The following is a 15678-nucleotide window of genomic DNA, read 5'->3' on the forward strand; positions in this document are numbered from 1 at the left end:
ATGTGGCAAAGTGCAGACAAGGAGTGACTGGAGGTGGCGGACCAGATGGTCAGCAGAACAGAGGGTAGCGTCTGTGACTCACTCATTGACAGAAATGCTTCTGCCGAAGAGGAGGGCGAAGGCACAGAAAGCTCAGTAGTCACCCGCGTTGATGTCATGAACCATCGCTTAGAAGAAACAGCTCTACCAAAGAGGCGACAAAAATCACAGCAAAGATTACACGAAATCACTCAAAGGAGCTGCCGAACAGATTAAGCACATCCTTGCTGATTTCAGTAACCACCATTTTTTTTATTGCTGAAAACATGCATCCAGATGGCATGGTTGCCCTCCTGGAGGGCATGTGAAGATGATGTGACTATATTCAAGATTTTCTTGCCCAGCGATGGGGGCACGTGCCTTTTATCCCAGCAATCGAGAGGCAGAGGCAAGTGATCTCTGTGAGGTCGAGGCCAGCCTGGTCTATAGAGCGAGTTACAGGACAGGCTCCAAAGCTACAGAGAAACCCTCTTTCGATTAAAAAAAATGCTCTGAGTAGGTTATTAAATCTTATTCCCCCAAACGGCACTGTTTAATTTTAGTGATCAATGAAATTGGCAAGGAGAAATGACCAGAAAACAGAATTCAAGCTGCGAAGAAGCCATGGTTCCAGTGCCCTCAGATACTCAAGCTGTTTTTAGAACTTGCATGCCTACAATCTCGGGAAGCACGAGATAACAGAAAAAACGCGGCTCCCTATACTTAAGAAACAAGTCCCAGAATCCCACCGGGACTCCAAATCCCAGAAACCCACGCAGCAAATCATCCAGGAAGCATAGCCGACTAGCCGCGGACGCGACCAAGTACAAGAATGGGAGGATCAACCTTGAGCGAATATGCCTTATAGTTTTTTCCAATAGGGACATTTCCGCTTAAAAGCTTCATTTTAGAATTTATAGTGGAATTCCAAGCTCTCTCCCATTTGAGAGCGTCTGGCGGTAGGCCGGCGGATCCCGTTCCCTCCCCCGTGAGGATGAGCTCGCCCGGCTCCGCAGCTCCGGCGCCCGCCCTGCCGCGGAATGTGGCCTCCGGAGCGAGCGTGGTGGGAGGAGCCGCGGCGGGAGGCGTGTTGTGCAGCGCGGCGGGAGGAGCGTCGGGGTGCGGGCTGTGGCGGCGAGGCGCCTCTTTGCTCAGCGCCGCGGGCTAAGCGGGCAGGTCGGCCAGGAGGGCGGCCACGGCTTCCCGACAGGCTCGGGCGGCCAAGTCCCTCGCGGCGTCCGGCACTGCCCCGGCCCCCTCGGCCTCCGGCGGCGAGGCGGGGGAGTGAGGAGATGCCGACCCAGAGGGACAGCAGCACTATGTCCCACACAGTCGCGGGCGGCGGCGGCGGGGACCATTCCCACCAGGTCCGGGTGAAAGCCTACTACCGCGGGTGAGTGGCCGCGCGGGGCGTGGGCGGCCTCGGCCGAGGTTGGCGGCAAGGGTCTTAGCGATGGGGCTCGAGCGATCCCGGGGGCGGCGAGGGGCGCGGTTGGTGGCACCCGCGACCAATGAGTGTAGGTCGCCAAGGAGTCGACGGAGAAGAGTCGGTGCTACCGGAGGGGAGAACAAATCAGCTGACCGGGAGATTTGCAACTGTGTCGGGACTGGGTGGATTGAGGATTCACCAGCTGCTCGGAAGCTTGGATTGCTCCAGTTAGCTGGCTCTTCCCATTACCGACAGGCCTGAAGCCTCCGATTTTTGAAATCAGATTTGTATCTGTCCTTCGCAGTGAGGGAGTTCATGAAGTGAGTCTGGACTACGGTCATTCAGCCAGTATAGGAGATAAACTTATAGGAGATATACTGAAGTCGATGCTTTTTTAAAGGATGTGCACCGACTCCCTAGATACGGTCAGAATTAAGTGGCAAATATGCCGGTCCACATTTCGGAAGCGCTTAGTTAGGGCGAGATATCGAAAGGCGAGAAGACGGAGCTTTAAATCCTGTGATCGTTACTCACTTGATTACCAAACGTTCAAACTAACGTGGCTGCCGGAGGTAATCCAGTTCTGAGATCACTGTGTCAAATAATTTTCTAGCATGTCTTGTAAAGCTCTTCCTTTCCTTGAGATCATTTCGGAGCACTGGTGAGGTGAAAGGTTAGCGTGGACGTGGAGACTGGAGAGTAGGGATTCACGGAAAGCCCAGCTGCTTGTCTAGGCAGAACTAAATTGCTTTTGAAAATTTCAAATACCACATGGTTCAAAGTGCTGTGCGTGCCTGTACATTCATTCCTGAGAGTCAGTGAGGAGAGCAGACCTTCAGGTTGCTCTCTCTTCATTTCAAAGAGAACTGGAGCTCCACATATCTTGCTGCTTTCATGGAAGGCCTTAGGCTTGGTATCATTCAGCCTCGGCAAGGTCGACTGACTTCAGGACTTATTTGTAGGACCTTACAGTAGACATTGTTGTTTGTCTTAGAGCATGGGTTAACAGAGGTTTTGACTTTAGTTGCCATAATAACTGCTTTAGTCATTTTGGTTTATGGTCAGCCATGAACAAACTTTGCAAGACTGAAAGAACCACAGCCCCCCCCCCCCCCAAGAACAAACCATACAACTTTCTGATAATTTGAGAGAGATTTTTACTTGAGAACACTGGTTCTCATCCTTCCTAATGCTGTGGCCCTTTATTACAGTTCCTCATGTGGTGATCCCCAACCATACAATTATTTTCATTGCTCCTTCTCAACTTTAATTTTTCTATTGTTATGCATTGTAATGTAAACATCTGTGTTTTCTGATGGTCTTATATAAACCCTCTGAAAGGGTCCTGTAGCCTTCAAAGGGGTTGTGACCCACAGGTTGAGAACCATTCCTTTAACGTGTGTTCTATTTTCAAAGTTGGCAGCCCATGGCTATTAGGTGAAGAGGGTGGAATGCAGTGGATTTTAAAGGAATTGTCTGATTATTGATAGGGTAGCAAACTAGAGTCGATATGAATCCATGCTCATAATAGGAAAGCACACGTTGTGTACAGGTGCACAATAAAGTATGGCTTTCCCTCTCTGTCTCCATGGGCTCTACTGTTGATGGTTAATTTGTGGTTCTTCTGAAGGTTGTATTTATTGTTCTAAAAGTTGCATTTATGGGTCTGGAGAGCTGGCTCAGCCACTAAGAGCACTTGCTGTTCTTCCAGAGGACCCAAATTGGGTTTGAAGTGCCTTTTTGTTTATTTTTTTTAAATAATTTATTTAATTCTATGTTCATTGGTGCGACAGTGTCAGATCCCCTGAAGCTGGAGTTAGAGATACTTGTGAACTGCCATGTGAGTGCTGGGAATTGAACCCTGATCCTCTGGAATGGTAGCCAGCGCTCTTAAACGCTGAGCCATTTCTCCAGTTCTGGGTGTGAAGTACCTTTATCAGGTGGCTCTCAATTTTCTGTAACTCTAGTTCCATTGGACCCACTACCCTGTTCTGGCCACTGTGGCACCCCCATACATGTGACACATGTGTACATAAATAGAAATAAATTGCCGGAAAGTTGCATTTATGTTTTTTGAGGTATCATCTTTAGATAGCATTTGTTGATTACTTCCACTGAAAGATGAAAATTAGAGTGTATATAATTTTCTATACAGTATACCTCCTGTCTCCTGTGTATCTCAGATTTCGGTTGTTTGGCTATTGTTTTTAGTTTTGTACTTACTATACTTAGCCACAGTGACTCAGTGAAAGAGGAAGGGATTAATGCTTTTTCATTTTCCCCATATTTTTAATAGTTTGACAGGTGCAAATAGGTATGTCATGTAAATACTGTCCAGTATTTCTTTGGAAAGGAATCAGTGTGCTGCACTCTAGAAATATGGGTGTTCTGTAGGGGTTTCTTAGTTATTGCTTCAATTATTTAAAAAAGAAAACAAGAAAGCATGCATATATGATTTTTCTGTTTAAAATTTCTTGAAGACATTCTAACTAATATCTTTTAAAATTTAAGAAGTTTTACTGAGGAAAGACACAAATAGCTACATGCCATTAGTGCTTCGTAGTCAACAGAAATGTCCTCCGAGCCTCCTCTAAGGACAACCTCAGTGCTCTAAACTGTACCACTTTCTGTTCTCTGAGTCAGCCATTAAGATTATATGTTTATTAACAATAATCTAAACGGGTGATTATTATTCCAGCCAGCTGCTTATTAACGTTGATGAGACAAAAATGAATCACTAGCAAGGATAGTTAATAAATAAGTTGACAACAAATCCCATACATGTTTAGAAGTGGACTCCCCTTCCCTTATATCAGGAAATAAAGGAGGCCTTGCATTTGAGAAATGTTTTTTGGGCTGGGGTGTACTACCCGGTTGGTGCGGTGCTTTCCTAGTGTGCGCGAGGCCATCGGGTGCATCCCCAGCTGCATAACCTGCTGTGTGGGACATTGGAACCCCACCACTTAAGAGGTGGATGTAGGAGGATGAGAAGAGTGGGGTTGTCCTTGCTGCATACTGCATTTGGGACCAGCCTGGGTTACACGGGATTTTGTCTCAGCAACAAAAACTACCCCCGAAGAAAACTGTTTTTTCATTAGCTTTTTCGAAAGGCAGTATTCCTCCTAACAGGGCTACTTCCCAGTGAAGGCTGAACCTTCGAATGTGTTCAGCGGGTGAATAACCCTCTCCTTTCAAGTGTGCACGTGGTGTACTTAGTCTGTTAACCTTGATTTTGGGGGGAAAGTGTTTCCTCTCAGAAGAAGCATGCAATTTGAATTTTTTCTAGTTTTTAAAGTAAATTTTTCTGGTTTTTAAAAGCACTGACAATCTGGTTTAACTGGAGACCAACTAAGAGTGCCTGTCTCGTGGTCTGCACCCCTTTTCCCCCAACATGGAAACTCTTGTTGTGGCCCTTTTCAGTTGTTACATAGTGCTGTTGGAGGAAGAGAAACAGGTTTTTTTGGTTAGTGATAGACTGCCATTGTGTGCTGATCCTTATGTAAAGGTACTTGTGGGAGAGAATTTAACCAGGTAGCTCTGGGCTGCTCATTGTTTACACTGTGTGTGTACTGGAGTAGAAAGCCTCTTTAAGCCATTGTTGTTGTTTATGAGCCATTGTTCCTTCAGTGCACGCCAACTGTTTTTGGCAGTTCAGGGGATCATACCCGATCTTGCAGCCGCCCTCCTACTGAGTTATGTCCACAGCTCAGGATTGACTCTGCACATTTGGAATGTAGAGCTGTTTGCATTTTTTCCCCTTACAGTGAACAAGCCCCGTCAGGTCTTGTTTTTAAGAATATCGCAAAATTATTTTAGCTGTGTACTTGTGGGCATTGAAGCTAAGGATGTTGTTCAGCTGGTGGAGTTCTTGCCCTGGGTGCACAAAGACCTGGGTTTGATCCAAGCACTACATTAAACCAAGTGTGGTTGTGCCTGCCTGTAATCCTGGTATTTAGGAGATAGAAGCAGGAGACTTGGGAAAGACTTGTCAGATTCATCCTTGGCAACATAGTCATAGCTTGGACCATATAAGACCCTGTCTCAAAAAACGAAAGAGGTGGGAATGGTGGAGTGGGAGCCAGATCCATGGGGCAGCTGACCCAGAGCTTGGCCAAAGAGAGAAGAACCCTCGGACATTTTGAGTCTGGTGGCACTGAGATAAGTGGCTTGTTGGCGCTGGGGACCTGGGGGAATTGGTGAGGCCCGAGAAGCACGTGCACCACTGAAGGGCTGAAGAAGAAACAGAAGGAAGCAACTGTTTAGAAAATTCTCCCCAGAGGGAGACATGCTTCCCTCTTTCCCTTCTCCCCTTCTTGATAGTCTGGGCAGTTGGCTGGCCTCAAACTCACTGGTAACCCAGGCTGGTCTTGGACTTTCCATCCTCCAGGCTGTGACACCCACATGCTGGGATTACAAGGTGTTTGGTAACACATTTTCCTGTGTGGTCTCTCTCCTTTCCCTCCCTCTCTCCCTTCCCTTGGTCCCTTTCTGTTCTTTCACAGGGTCCCCACTTGGCATATAGCTTACTCTTTAGGAGAGTGTGACGGATCTTCTGGTTTTCCTGCATCTCTCTCTCGAGATGGAAAAACAGGTGTGTGCCACCACACCCCGGTTTTATGCCGAGCTGGTGCTCCCAGGCTCTCATGCATACTGTGCAACCATTTCACCAAACTTAGCTGGTTTTCCAACCTGTTTTTCCTTCTGATTTGTTGATGGGGCATTGGCATTTTATTTAGTAAAGTTGCCAGGCATTTCTCAGTTTTTCGTTTATCTGTAGATTTTTCATTTTGTGTAATTAAATCTTTTTCCTCCTTTATATGTGCCTTCCTGGTTTGTTGCCTTAAGTAGATGCCTTTCTTGTTTACAGGTGGTCTACAGTTTTGCTTGTGCAGGTTTTTTAAGCAGTCACCTTCTCAGTACTTTATTTTGGGGTATACTCATCAGTAGTTTTCGGATACAACTTAGGTTTTAAAATTCTACTAGCATTTTTTGTAAGAGGTCTTTCTTTCACTGCTGGTTTGAAGTAACTGTTACTGCATTTCTCGTAATGTGCACAGATAACTGAATTCTCCGCCATTGATTTGGGGAGAGATCTGTTTAGGACATAACTCAACTTGATTATTACAGAATATAGTTTGATGTGCGTTGGTAAGTCTTATTTATTTAATCTTCTATTCCCACGGTTTTTGTTTTGGTTGAATATTTTGTATTTTACCAAGAAGTTCTTTCACAAATGAAAGCTTTGTTTCCTCTTATTTTGCATTGCTGTGACCAAAATAATCTGACGGGAGTACCTTAAGGAAGAAGTTGTTCAGCCCATGGTCTCAAAGGGTTCAGCTCGTCATTCTTGGCCCCATGCGTGCAAGTATGACATCATGGTGGCAGATGCTCAAGGCAGAGGGCAGCTGCTGACTTTACAGTGGACCAAGAAGCAGAGAGCAAGACTGGAGGTGATGAACTGTCACACAGGCCTCGCTGTGTAACCTACTTCTTGGCAGGGCCTCACCTTCAGTGTTTCCAGCAAAATAGTGCTTGCATGTATGTGCTAAACATTCAGACAGCGAGCCTGTGAGGGACATTGCGGGCTTATTGTATCCTTTTTTATTATTATTATTTTAATTGGAGTCTTGCTGTGTTGCCATGACTGGTGTAGTAATTCTCTTGCCTCAACTTCCCTGGCAACTGGAATTACAGGGTGTGACACTGTGCTCATAGGTGGTTCACTTTTGAGTTTTGGAGGAGCACACATTGATACCCCTGTCAAGTAGTGCCACTCCTAATGACAGCATACTTAAATATGTGAGCCCATGGAGGTCAGTTCTATTTAAACCATTGCATCCATCGACAGAGCAGTTGGCAGTCCCACTAGCTATGTGTAAGTCTTCTTTCCCCACACCCTGACAGTGTTTGTTGTTCCTTTTTTTTTTTAAAACGAATTTGTTGTTGTTTTGTTTCGGTTTTTTGTTTTTTGGGGGGTTTTTTGTTTTTGTTTTTGTTTTTGAGACACTGTTTCTTTTTGTAGCCCTGGCTGTCCTGGAACTCACTCTGAAGACCAGGCTGGCTTTGAACTCACAGAGATCCACCTTCCTCTGCCTTTTGGATGCTGGATAATTTATTTTTATTTTATGTGTGGTAGTGTTTTGCCTGGATGAGCCCATGGAGGTCAGAAGAGGTTGTCAGATCCCCTGGAACTGGAGTTTAGGATGGCTGTGAGCCGCCTTGTGGATACTGATCAGGACCTCTGGAAAATCAACATGTGTTCTTCACCTCCGAGCCATGCTGCTTGTTTTCTCGATGGTGGCCGTGCTAACTGAGATGTCTGAGATCTCAAAATAGTTTTCATTTTCCTGATGGCTGAGCATGCTGTATACTTTCCATGAACTTATTGGTCATTTTGATTTCTTCTGAGAACTGTCCGTTCAGTTCATTAGCCCTTTTACTGATGGGGTGATTTTCTTGAAGTTTATTTTATGTTGTTACATACTCTGGATATTACTCTCCTGCCCAATGTGTTGTCAACAAACAGCAAAGCTGTATTTCCCCCCATTTCGAGGGTTGTTTTTACTCTGGTGATTGTTCCTTTGCTAAAGAGTAGGTCTTTAATTTCATGCATCCCTGCCTATCATTCTTGGGATTATTCCTGTGTTACGGGTATCTGTTTCAGAAAGTCCTTGCATTTCCTATATTTTGAAGTCCTTTTCTGTAGCATTTTCAGAGTTTCAAGTCTGCTGTTAAGGAATTTGAGTCATTTTGATTTAATTTAAAATGGTTACATTTATTTTTTGTTTGTGCAGCACATGGGGGGGCACACATGCTATATAATGGATGTGTGGAGGTCAGCGGACAACTTTTAGGAGTTGGTTCTCTTTACCATGTGGGTTCTGAGGATCGAAATTAGGCCCTAGGCTTTACAGCAAGCTCTTTTACATTGAACCATCTCACTGGCCCCATTTTCAATTGATTTTTATGCAGAATTACAGATAGGGATCTTACTTTAGTTTTCTACTGTATACTATATATTACTGTATACTAAATGTAGAAATCCAATTTTCCCAGCACCATTTTTAAAATTTTATTTTTAAATTAAACTATAGTTACATCGTTACCCCCTTCTCTTTACTCCCTCCAACCACTACTGTTTTCCTCACCTCTTGCTCCTTCTCAAATCCGTGATCTATTTTCTTTGTTACTGTTGCACACACACATACTCATATGCACACATGCATATACAGATATGTGTGTATATAAATACATAAACATATAAATAGAACATGCTGAATCTGTTTAGTGTTATTCGTATGAATATGGTTTCAGGACTGACTGCTTTGTTTTGGATGACCAATTAGGGGTTCATCCTTGGGAAAACTTAATTTCACCTCTCTCAGCCGTCCTTAGTTGCCTGCAGTTCTTTGTCTAGGGTGGATTCAGGCAAGATATCACTCTTCCACGTTAGTTGGTGGTGTCCTTCTCTAGGACTTGTTTGGACAGCCATATTATCTGAGCTGTAACGGGTTTAGCGTCCCTGTCATTTCTAGGAAGCAGTTTCACAGCAGTTCCTGATCCTCTGGACCTTAGAATCTCTCCGTCTCCTCTTCTGTGGTGTTCTTGAGCCTTAGGCCCAGAACCATTTGTTAAAGAGGCTATCTATCCTTTTTCTAATGTGTGATTTTGACACTTTGGTCAAGAATTGGGTGGCAATTGCTGTATGAACTTGTCTTTATTGTGTTCTGCTGATCTGCCTGTCTGTTTTGGTTACTGTGACTCTGTAGTATATAACTTAGAGATTGGGCACTGTGATACCTCCATCGTCACTCTTTCTGCCTAGGATTGCTTTGGCTATTTGGGGAATTTTGTGTTTCCATATGAATTTCAGGATTGTTATTTCTAGTTGTGTGAAGAAATGTTACTGGAATTTGATGGGAATTCTGTTGAATCTGTAGATTATTTTTGGTAATAATCAGCCATTCATGGGCTGGCAGGATTAATAATGAGAAGATGACTGGCTATCTTCTCATTATTAATTCTGCCAGCCCATGAATGGAAGGTCTTTCCATTGTCCTCACACCATCTCCAGTGCCTTAGTCTTTGCTGGAGAACTCATTCACTTCCTTGGTTAAAATTATTTTTAGTATCATTTATTTATTTATTTGTTTGTTTGTTTGTTTGTTTGGAAGCCACTGTGAATGGGATTTCTTTTATCTCCCAAGTTATTTCTGCTCAAGTTCACTGGTATATAGAAAAGCTAAAGTCCTACTACTTACAGTAGAAACACTATAATGTGTAATGTATGGTTTTGACTTTCTGCTTTCCTGTTTGTGTCATGTTTTTTCCTCTTATGGCTCTAGCTTAAAAGATTGAATATTACCGAGTAGGAGCAGAGAGAATGGGCATACTTGTCATGTTCTTAATTTTAGAGAAAATACTCTCAGTTTTCCCCTTTAGTGGTTTGTCATATGCAGCCCCTTTTTATTTATTTGTGTGCACGGTGTATGTGTAAGCGTATGTGTGTGAGGGTGTGCTCATCTATGCGTGCGCACATGGAGCTGACAGCATCAAGGATCTTCACTGGCTGTTCTCCATCTCAAGTAAAGGGTCTTACTGAACCTGGAGCTTGCCATGCTGGCAAGACTGGGTTATCAGCGAACCCTTATATCCTCCTGTTTCCCGGGCCCATGGTGAGGGGAAGGAACAGCTTTCCCAAGTGTGGGGGTGACTCCGATTAGGGGCATGGCCAGCTCTCCCTCGCCCATGGTGAGGGGCAGGAACAGCTTTCCCAAGTGTGGGGTGAGGGTTGGGGGGGGCAGTAGCTCTCCCAGCTTTCTCATGTCAGAGTAATTGGAGTCCATTATCCCAGGGCCTGTGAGGGACAGGGTCAGCTCTCCCTGGGCCAGTGAGGGGTGGGACCAGCTCAGCAAGGCCCTTATATTTTGACTCACGGTTCAATACATGGTCCAACACATGGTTCAACCCTGGATCACATGTGCCCCTGTGGGAACAATGAGCAGTGGTGTATCGTGGTACCCCAGGCCATGGACATCGACATAGACTCCAGCTGTGGTAAGATAGTCCTCAGCAACTTCTTGAGCCCAGATGTCACTATGGCCCAGGGTGACTGCACAGGCCCCTCAGATTGGCAAGGTGGCCCCAGGTGACAACCTAGACCTCGTGCATCTGCATGGCCTTCATTGGTACCAGGAACTATGGATATTAGCACAGACCCCGGCACTGCAGGCCCACAGATCCACTGGGCATGGATGCCACCATGGCCCCAGGTGACAGTGTAGTTTATTCCGATCTGTATGACCCCTGTGGCAACATGACCCTCAGGTCCCAATATGGCCTCTGGTGTTCTGGGCATGTGTGCAGCCTTCGGTGATAGCAGGAGCCGCTGGCATCGCAATAAACCCTGGCTGTGATAGGGCCATGGAGCCAGGCATGGCCCCTGGTTGTAGTTTGGTCCTAGTTGGCACCCTGGCCATGGGTGGCAGTGTAGTCCACTCAGATGTCCCTTGGTGGCAGACCAGAGCCCAGGCATCTGTGACTCAACACAGACCTGGCTGTGATAGGACCATGGACCCAGACATGGCCCTCAGCAGCAGCCTGAGTCCGGATGCCACCCCGACTGCAGGGCGGCCCTCAGACACTAGCATGGCCCCAGGTGGGGTCCCAGACACCTTGGCTATCAGCACAGATCATCCTGCTGTAGGGCCACGTGTTCTGATTTTAATGAGTACTCATGGCTACTGACTGCCTTGGGTTTCCTGGATGTCCTGGAAAGTGCTTTCGTTTTCATTTGATTCTAGAATTTTTTTTCCCCCGAGACAGGGTTTCTCTGAAGCTTTAGAGCCTGTTCTGGAACTAGCTCTTGTAGATGTAGACCAGACTGGCCTCGAACTCGAGGTTGGCCCACCTCTGCCTCCTGAGTGCTGAGATTAAAGGCCACCACCACCGCCTGGCAATTCTAGGAATTTTTAAACATCACCTAGATTTCCTCAGTATCTCACTGGTCATATAAGAGTATATTGTTCAGTCTACAAGTAATGGAGTAGTTTCTGTAGTTTCTCTTGCTACTGACTTCTGCTTTCTTCCATTATGATGTGAAAAGATAAATACTTTTGCCTTTTCTAAGACCTGCTGTGGTCTAGATTGTGGTCCGTGTTAGGGAAGGTGCACAGACCACTGAGAATATGTTTCTTTTCTGTTGGACAGGCTATTCTGTATATCTGTGAAGACCGTGTGTTCTGTAGTCTAGTTTAACTGGTTTATTATTGGTTCGTAGTTTGGATGAACTCTCTAAAGATGAGATTCAGTTAGTCACCATCTGTTATTATATCAAGACTTGTGGGACCTTTTATGCCCAATAGTGGTTTTTGGTTTTGTTTTTTGGGGGGGGGAGCGGATTTAGTGCATATGTGCTTACAATTTTTACATATTCTTATGTACCTACTTAGTTATTTTAATAGAATTTCAGGTATCCCAGGGTGACCTGGAAACCTGTTTTCACTGAAGGTGACCTTGACTCTGATCCTCCTGCCTCTGCCTCCCCAGCATTAGGGTTACAGGCTCACACACCATGCCTGGGTTTATGTGGTATTAGGTACCAAATCTAGGGCTTTAAAAACTATGCTTTAAAGTTTTATGTGTATGAGTGTTCTGCCTGTGTTGTGTGTATACACACACCTTGTGTGTGCCTGTCATCCAAGGGGAGGCCAGAAAAGGATGGTGTCACGTCCTGTGACTCAATGAGTCACTGGTGTGGGTGCTGAGAAAGAGAGCACAGCTCTTAGGGTGGAGTCATCTCTCCACTCAAGGCTTGGTGCACGCTGGTCAGCAGCATACCCAGGCTTGCTTCATCCTTTTGATGATTATTCCTTTTACTAATAGGTAGTGCCCTTGTTTGTCTTTAATTTTGCTTTGAAGTCTACTTTCTCTGGTTTCGGAATAGTTGCACCCACTTGCTTTCAACTTTCTTTTTTTTTTTTTTTTTTTTTTTTTTTGGTTTTTCGAGACAGGGTTTCTCTGTAGCTTTGGAGCCTGTCCTGGAACTAGCTCTTGTAGACCAGGCTGGTCTCGAACTCACAGAGATCCGCCTGCCTCTGCCTCCCGAGTGCTGGGATTAAAGGCTTGCGCCACCACCACCCGGCTTCAACTTTCATTTGCTTGTTTTGGGTCTTTGACTCGGCCTGTGGGCTCCAGCATCTTTCTCAGTTGATGAAACCTGCATTCAGAGTGGAGCTGTGCCTCAGCAGAGCCACCTGCTGCCTGCACTTTTTAGCTTGTCAGCCAGCATCCAGCTTCCTGCTCTCCACAGCTGAGTCCTGGGTTGTGGCAGGTTAAATCCAGGCTCTCTGACTATGATTGTTCCCGTTCTCTGGTCTAGGTCCCCAGGGTAACTCAGTATCAATCAGCAAATTCCCTCTTGAGATGGCATCTCTCCTTGCCCTGTCAATCACGTAGACTGCACTGTAGAGTGAGAAGGTGACTGCACACGTGTGCAGATGACCCTGCACCGGTCTTGAGGCTGGTCCGCCGGTCCTGCTGCAGTGGCACTCCTCGCCATGCCCTCCCGCTGTGCTGTGCCCCTCTGAGGGGGAAGAGCCTCTTCCCTCGATGCTGGAACAGTCCTCTTAACTCAGTATGGAGGTAGCTTCTAGTCTTTTTCTTTAATTTTTTAATTTTAAATTTTATTGATTTATTTATGGATGAGACAGGGTTTCTCTGTAGCTTTGGAGCCTGTCCTGGAACTAGCTCTTGTAGACCAGGCTGGCCTCGAACTCACAGAGATTCTGCCTCTGCTTCCCAAGTGCTGGGATTAAAGATGTGCGCCACCACCACCTGGCTATAGTCTTTTTTTAAACTTACTTATTTTTATTTTGTGTGTATGAGTGTTTTGCCTGCGTGTATTATGTAAGTACACCACATGTGTGCCTTGTACCCACAGAGGTCCGAAGAGGGCATTATCAGATCCCCTGGAGCTAGAGTTATGGTTAGCTGTAAGCCTCCAAATGGGTGGGTGCTAGGAACTGATCTGGGTCTTCTGCGAGAGCACCAAGTGCTTATAACTACTGAGCTATCTTGCCACCCCTCTTACTATTTTTTTTTTAAATTTCTGTTTTGTGTGTGTGTGTGTGTGTGTGTGTGTGTACATGTTTGTGTGTAGCTGTACTGGAACTCACTATGTAGACCAGGTTGGTTTTGAACTCACAAGATCCACCTGCCTCTGCTTCCCGAGTGCTGGGATTAAAGGGGTGTGCATCTCTGTGCCTAGAGAGACAGGATATCTCAATCACTTCTGTGTACACAGGTGATTTCCATCTCTTGTCCTGTCCTGCTATAGGTGCACTGAGATTAAAGATGTGTGTTAGCATGACCTGCTTTAGGTGGGTCTGAGGATTTGAACTTGGGTCTTATCTGAGTCATCTCCTCTAGTCTGCTGTCTTCATTGAAAGGCATTGATGGCTTCTTGAACAATAGCTGTGAGATTACAAGCCTCTTCTCTGCCTCTAAACTCTTTGTCCAGTGGTTCTGGCATCTGTTGGCAATCCTGCCCAGGCCATTGCTCTAAGTTAAATAAAGTTCAAATAAGGCATTTTTTAGATAATCCGTGCAGTTCAGAAGAAAAGTTTATGTTTAAGTAGCAGAACTCAGTGTTGCTTCTTCTTGACTTTACTTTTAAAATCAGTCTTGAGGAGGTTTTACATTTTATATTTCAAGAAAATAAGATCACTGGATTCCTAAACAGTTGTCTTCTGGAGATAACTAATAAAATTAATGATGCCCCCTTTTTTTTCCTTTAAAAATTAAGTAAAACTACCTAAATTTGCCACTTAGGGACTCTGGTAAAACACCAATCTGTTGACCATCCATTAAGTGATTTATGCTAACAACAGAGTAAAACCAGAAAAATCGTGTGTGGATATTTTGTTTTCCCCCTTCTGGATGCCATGTGCTCATCTGCAGCTCAGTTTCACTTTGTTATTGTAATTGGGATCTGTTCATTGTGGAGTGTTGTGAACAGGGTGCTTTCCCAAGGAGAAAAGTGTTTGCTTGCACAAACGCTCCCTAAATGCTTTAGCTCCTGGAACTTAAGGAATGGTAGTTAATAAACCTCCCCTACACTTAGTCTCTTAAGGAAATATGTACTTTGGCTTTTTAAATATTACACAGATATTTCCCCGGGTGTCATGAACCCTAGACATAATCCTCTGACTTGGGAGGCTAAGGCAGGAGATTAAAGAATTCAAAGCCAGCCTGGGTTATATAGGGAGACTTTTCAAAGCCAAAAAAATAAGTTTTAGTTTTAAGGTTCTGCTTTTTTTTTCACTCATGAAAAGTAAAGTTTCAGAAATCTCTAGAACTGTGTGTGTGCTTGACTTGTTTATTTTTCATTTGATGATGTTTTCAGTGATTGTGGTGTCTAATATGGATAGCTTTTTGTCTGAAGAATAGCCATTGTATGTTATATAACACTTATCCATTCATCTGGATGGATGCTTGTGTTCCTCCCACCTCTTGGTTGTCATGAACAATGCCGCTGTGAATACAGGAGTGCAGGTGTGTTTTGAGGCTGTCGTGGAAGGTGTTGCTTCCTAGATTTCTTTCTTAGTCAGTTTGTCATTTGTATATAGGAAGCTACTGATTTATATGTGTTAGTTTTGTATCCTGCTTATCAGCTGTAAAAGTTATTGGTGGAGATTTAAGGGTAATATGCTGCTATGGTCTGAATATTTGTGCCCCCCCCCCCGATTCATATGTTGAAATTGACTCAAAAGATAAAATGTGGGGGTCTGCTGGGAGTTACATTGCCTCTGGTGAATGGGATTAGTACTTTTGTGAAGTGACCCTAGACTAGCCCTTTCTAAGGGCACAACTAGAAGTTTCAAATCTTTGGAACAGAAATTGGGGCCGAGCAGGCAGTAAACCAACGGTACCTTCATCTTGGACTTCTGTCTCCAGGATGGACAGATGGACATAAATTCATTCCTCTTGTGTGTGAGCTATCTCATGTGTAGAATTTATTAAATCAGACTGAAAGAACCAAGATATACATTGTCTGGCTTCTGCTGTGGGAAGCCACAGTTCAGAGTATGAGAATGGGTGAGGTTTATTCAGAAGTAACAGTTACGGAAGAGAAGGGAGGAGGCTCTGTGAATTATAGATAGCATAGTCTACAAACAGATTTGGTGTCTAGTTAAAGGTCTGATTTCTTTAGTCAGCATGGCTCCGTTTCA

At 44.8% G+C, this 15678-nt stretch overlaps 1 protein-coding gene across 1 annotated transcript in view; it reads left to right on the forward strand.

The window, feature by feature from the left end:
• The first annotated feature begins 1132 nt into the window (after positions 1-1132).
• Prkci (protein kinase C iota) overlaps positions 1133-15678 on the forward strand; it is a 56871-nt gene continuing 42325 nt past the window's right edge. The window contains exon 1 of the mRNA XM_038348083.1: positions 1133-1411. Coding sequence (XP_038204011.1) covers positions 1311-1411 — 101 coding nt within the window. The 5' untranslated portion in view covers positions 1133-1310. The remainder of the gene's footprint in view (positions 1412-15678) is intronic.

The sequence above is a fragment of the Arvicola amphibius genome, chromosome 11, assembly GCF_903992535.2.
Source record: "Arvicola amphibius chromosome 11, mArvAmp1.2, whole genome shotgun sequence".
Lineage (NCBI taxonomy): Eukaryota > Metazoa > Chordata > Mammalia > Rodentia > Cricetidae > Arvicola > Arvicola amphibius.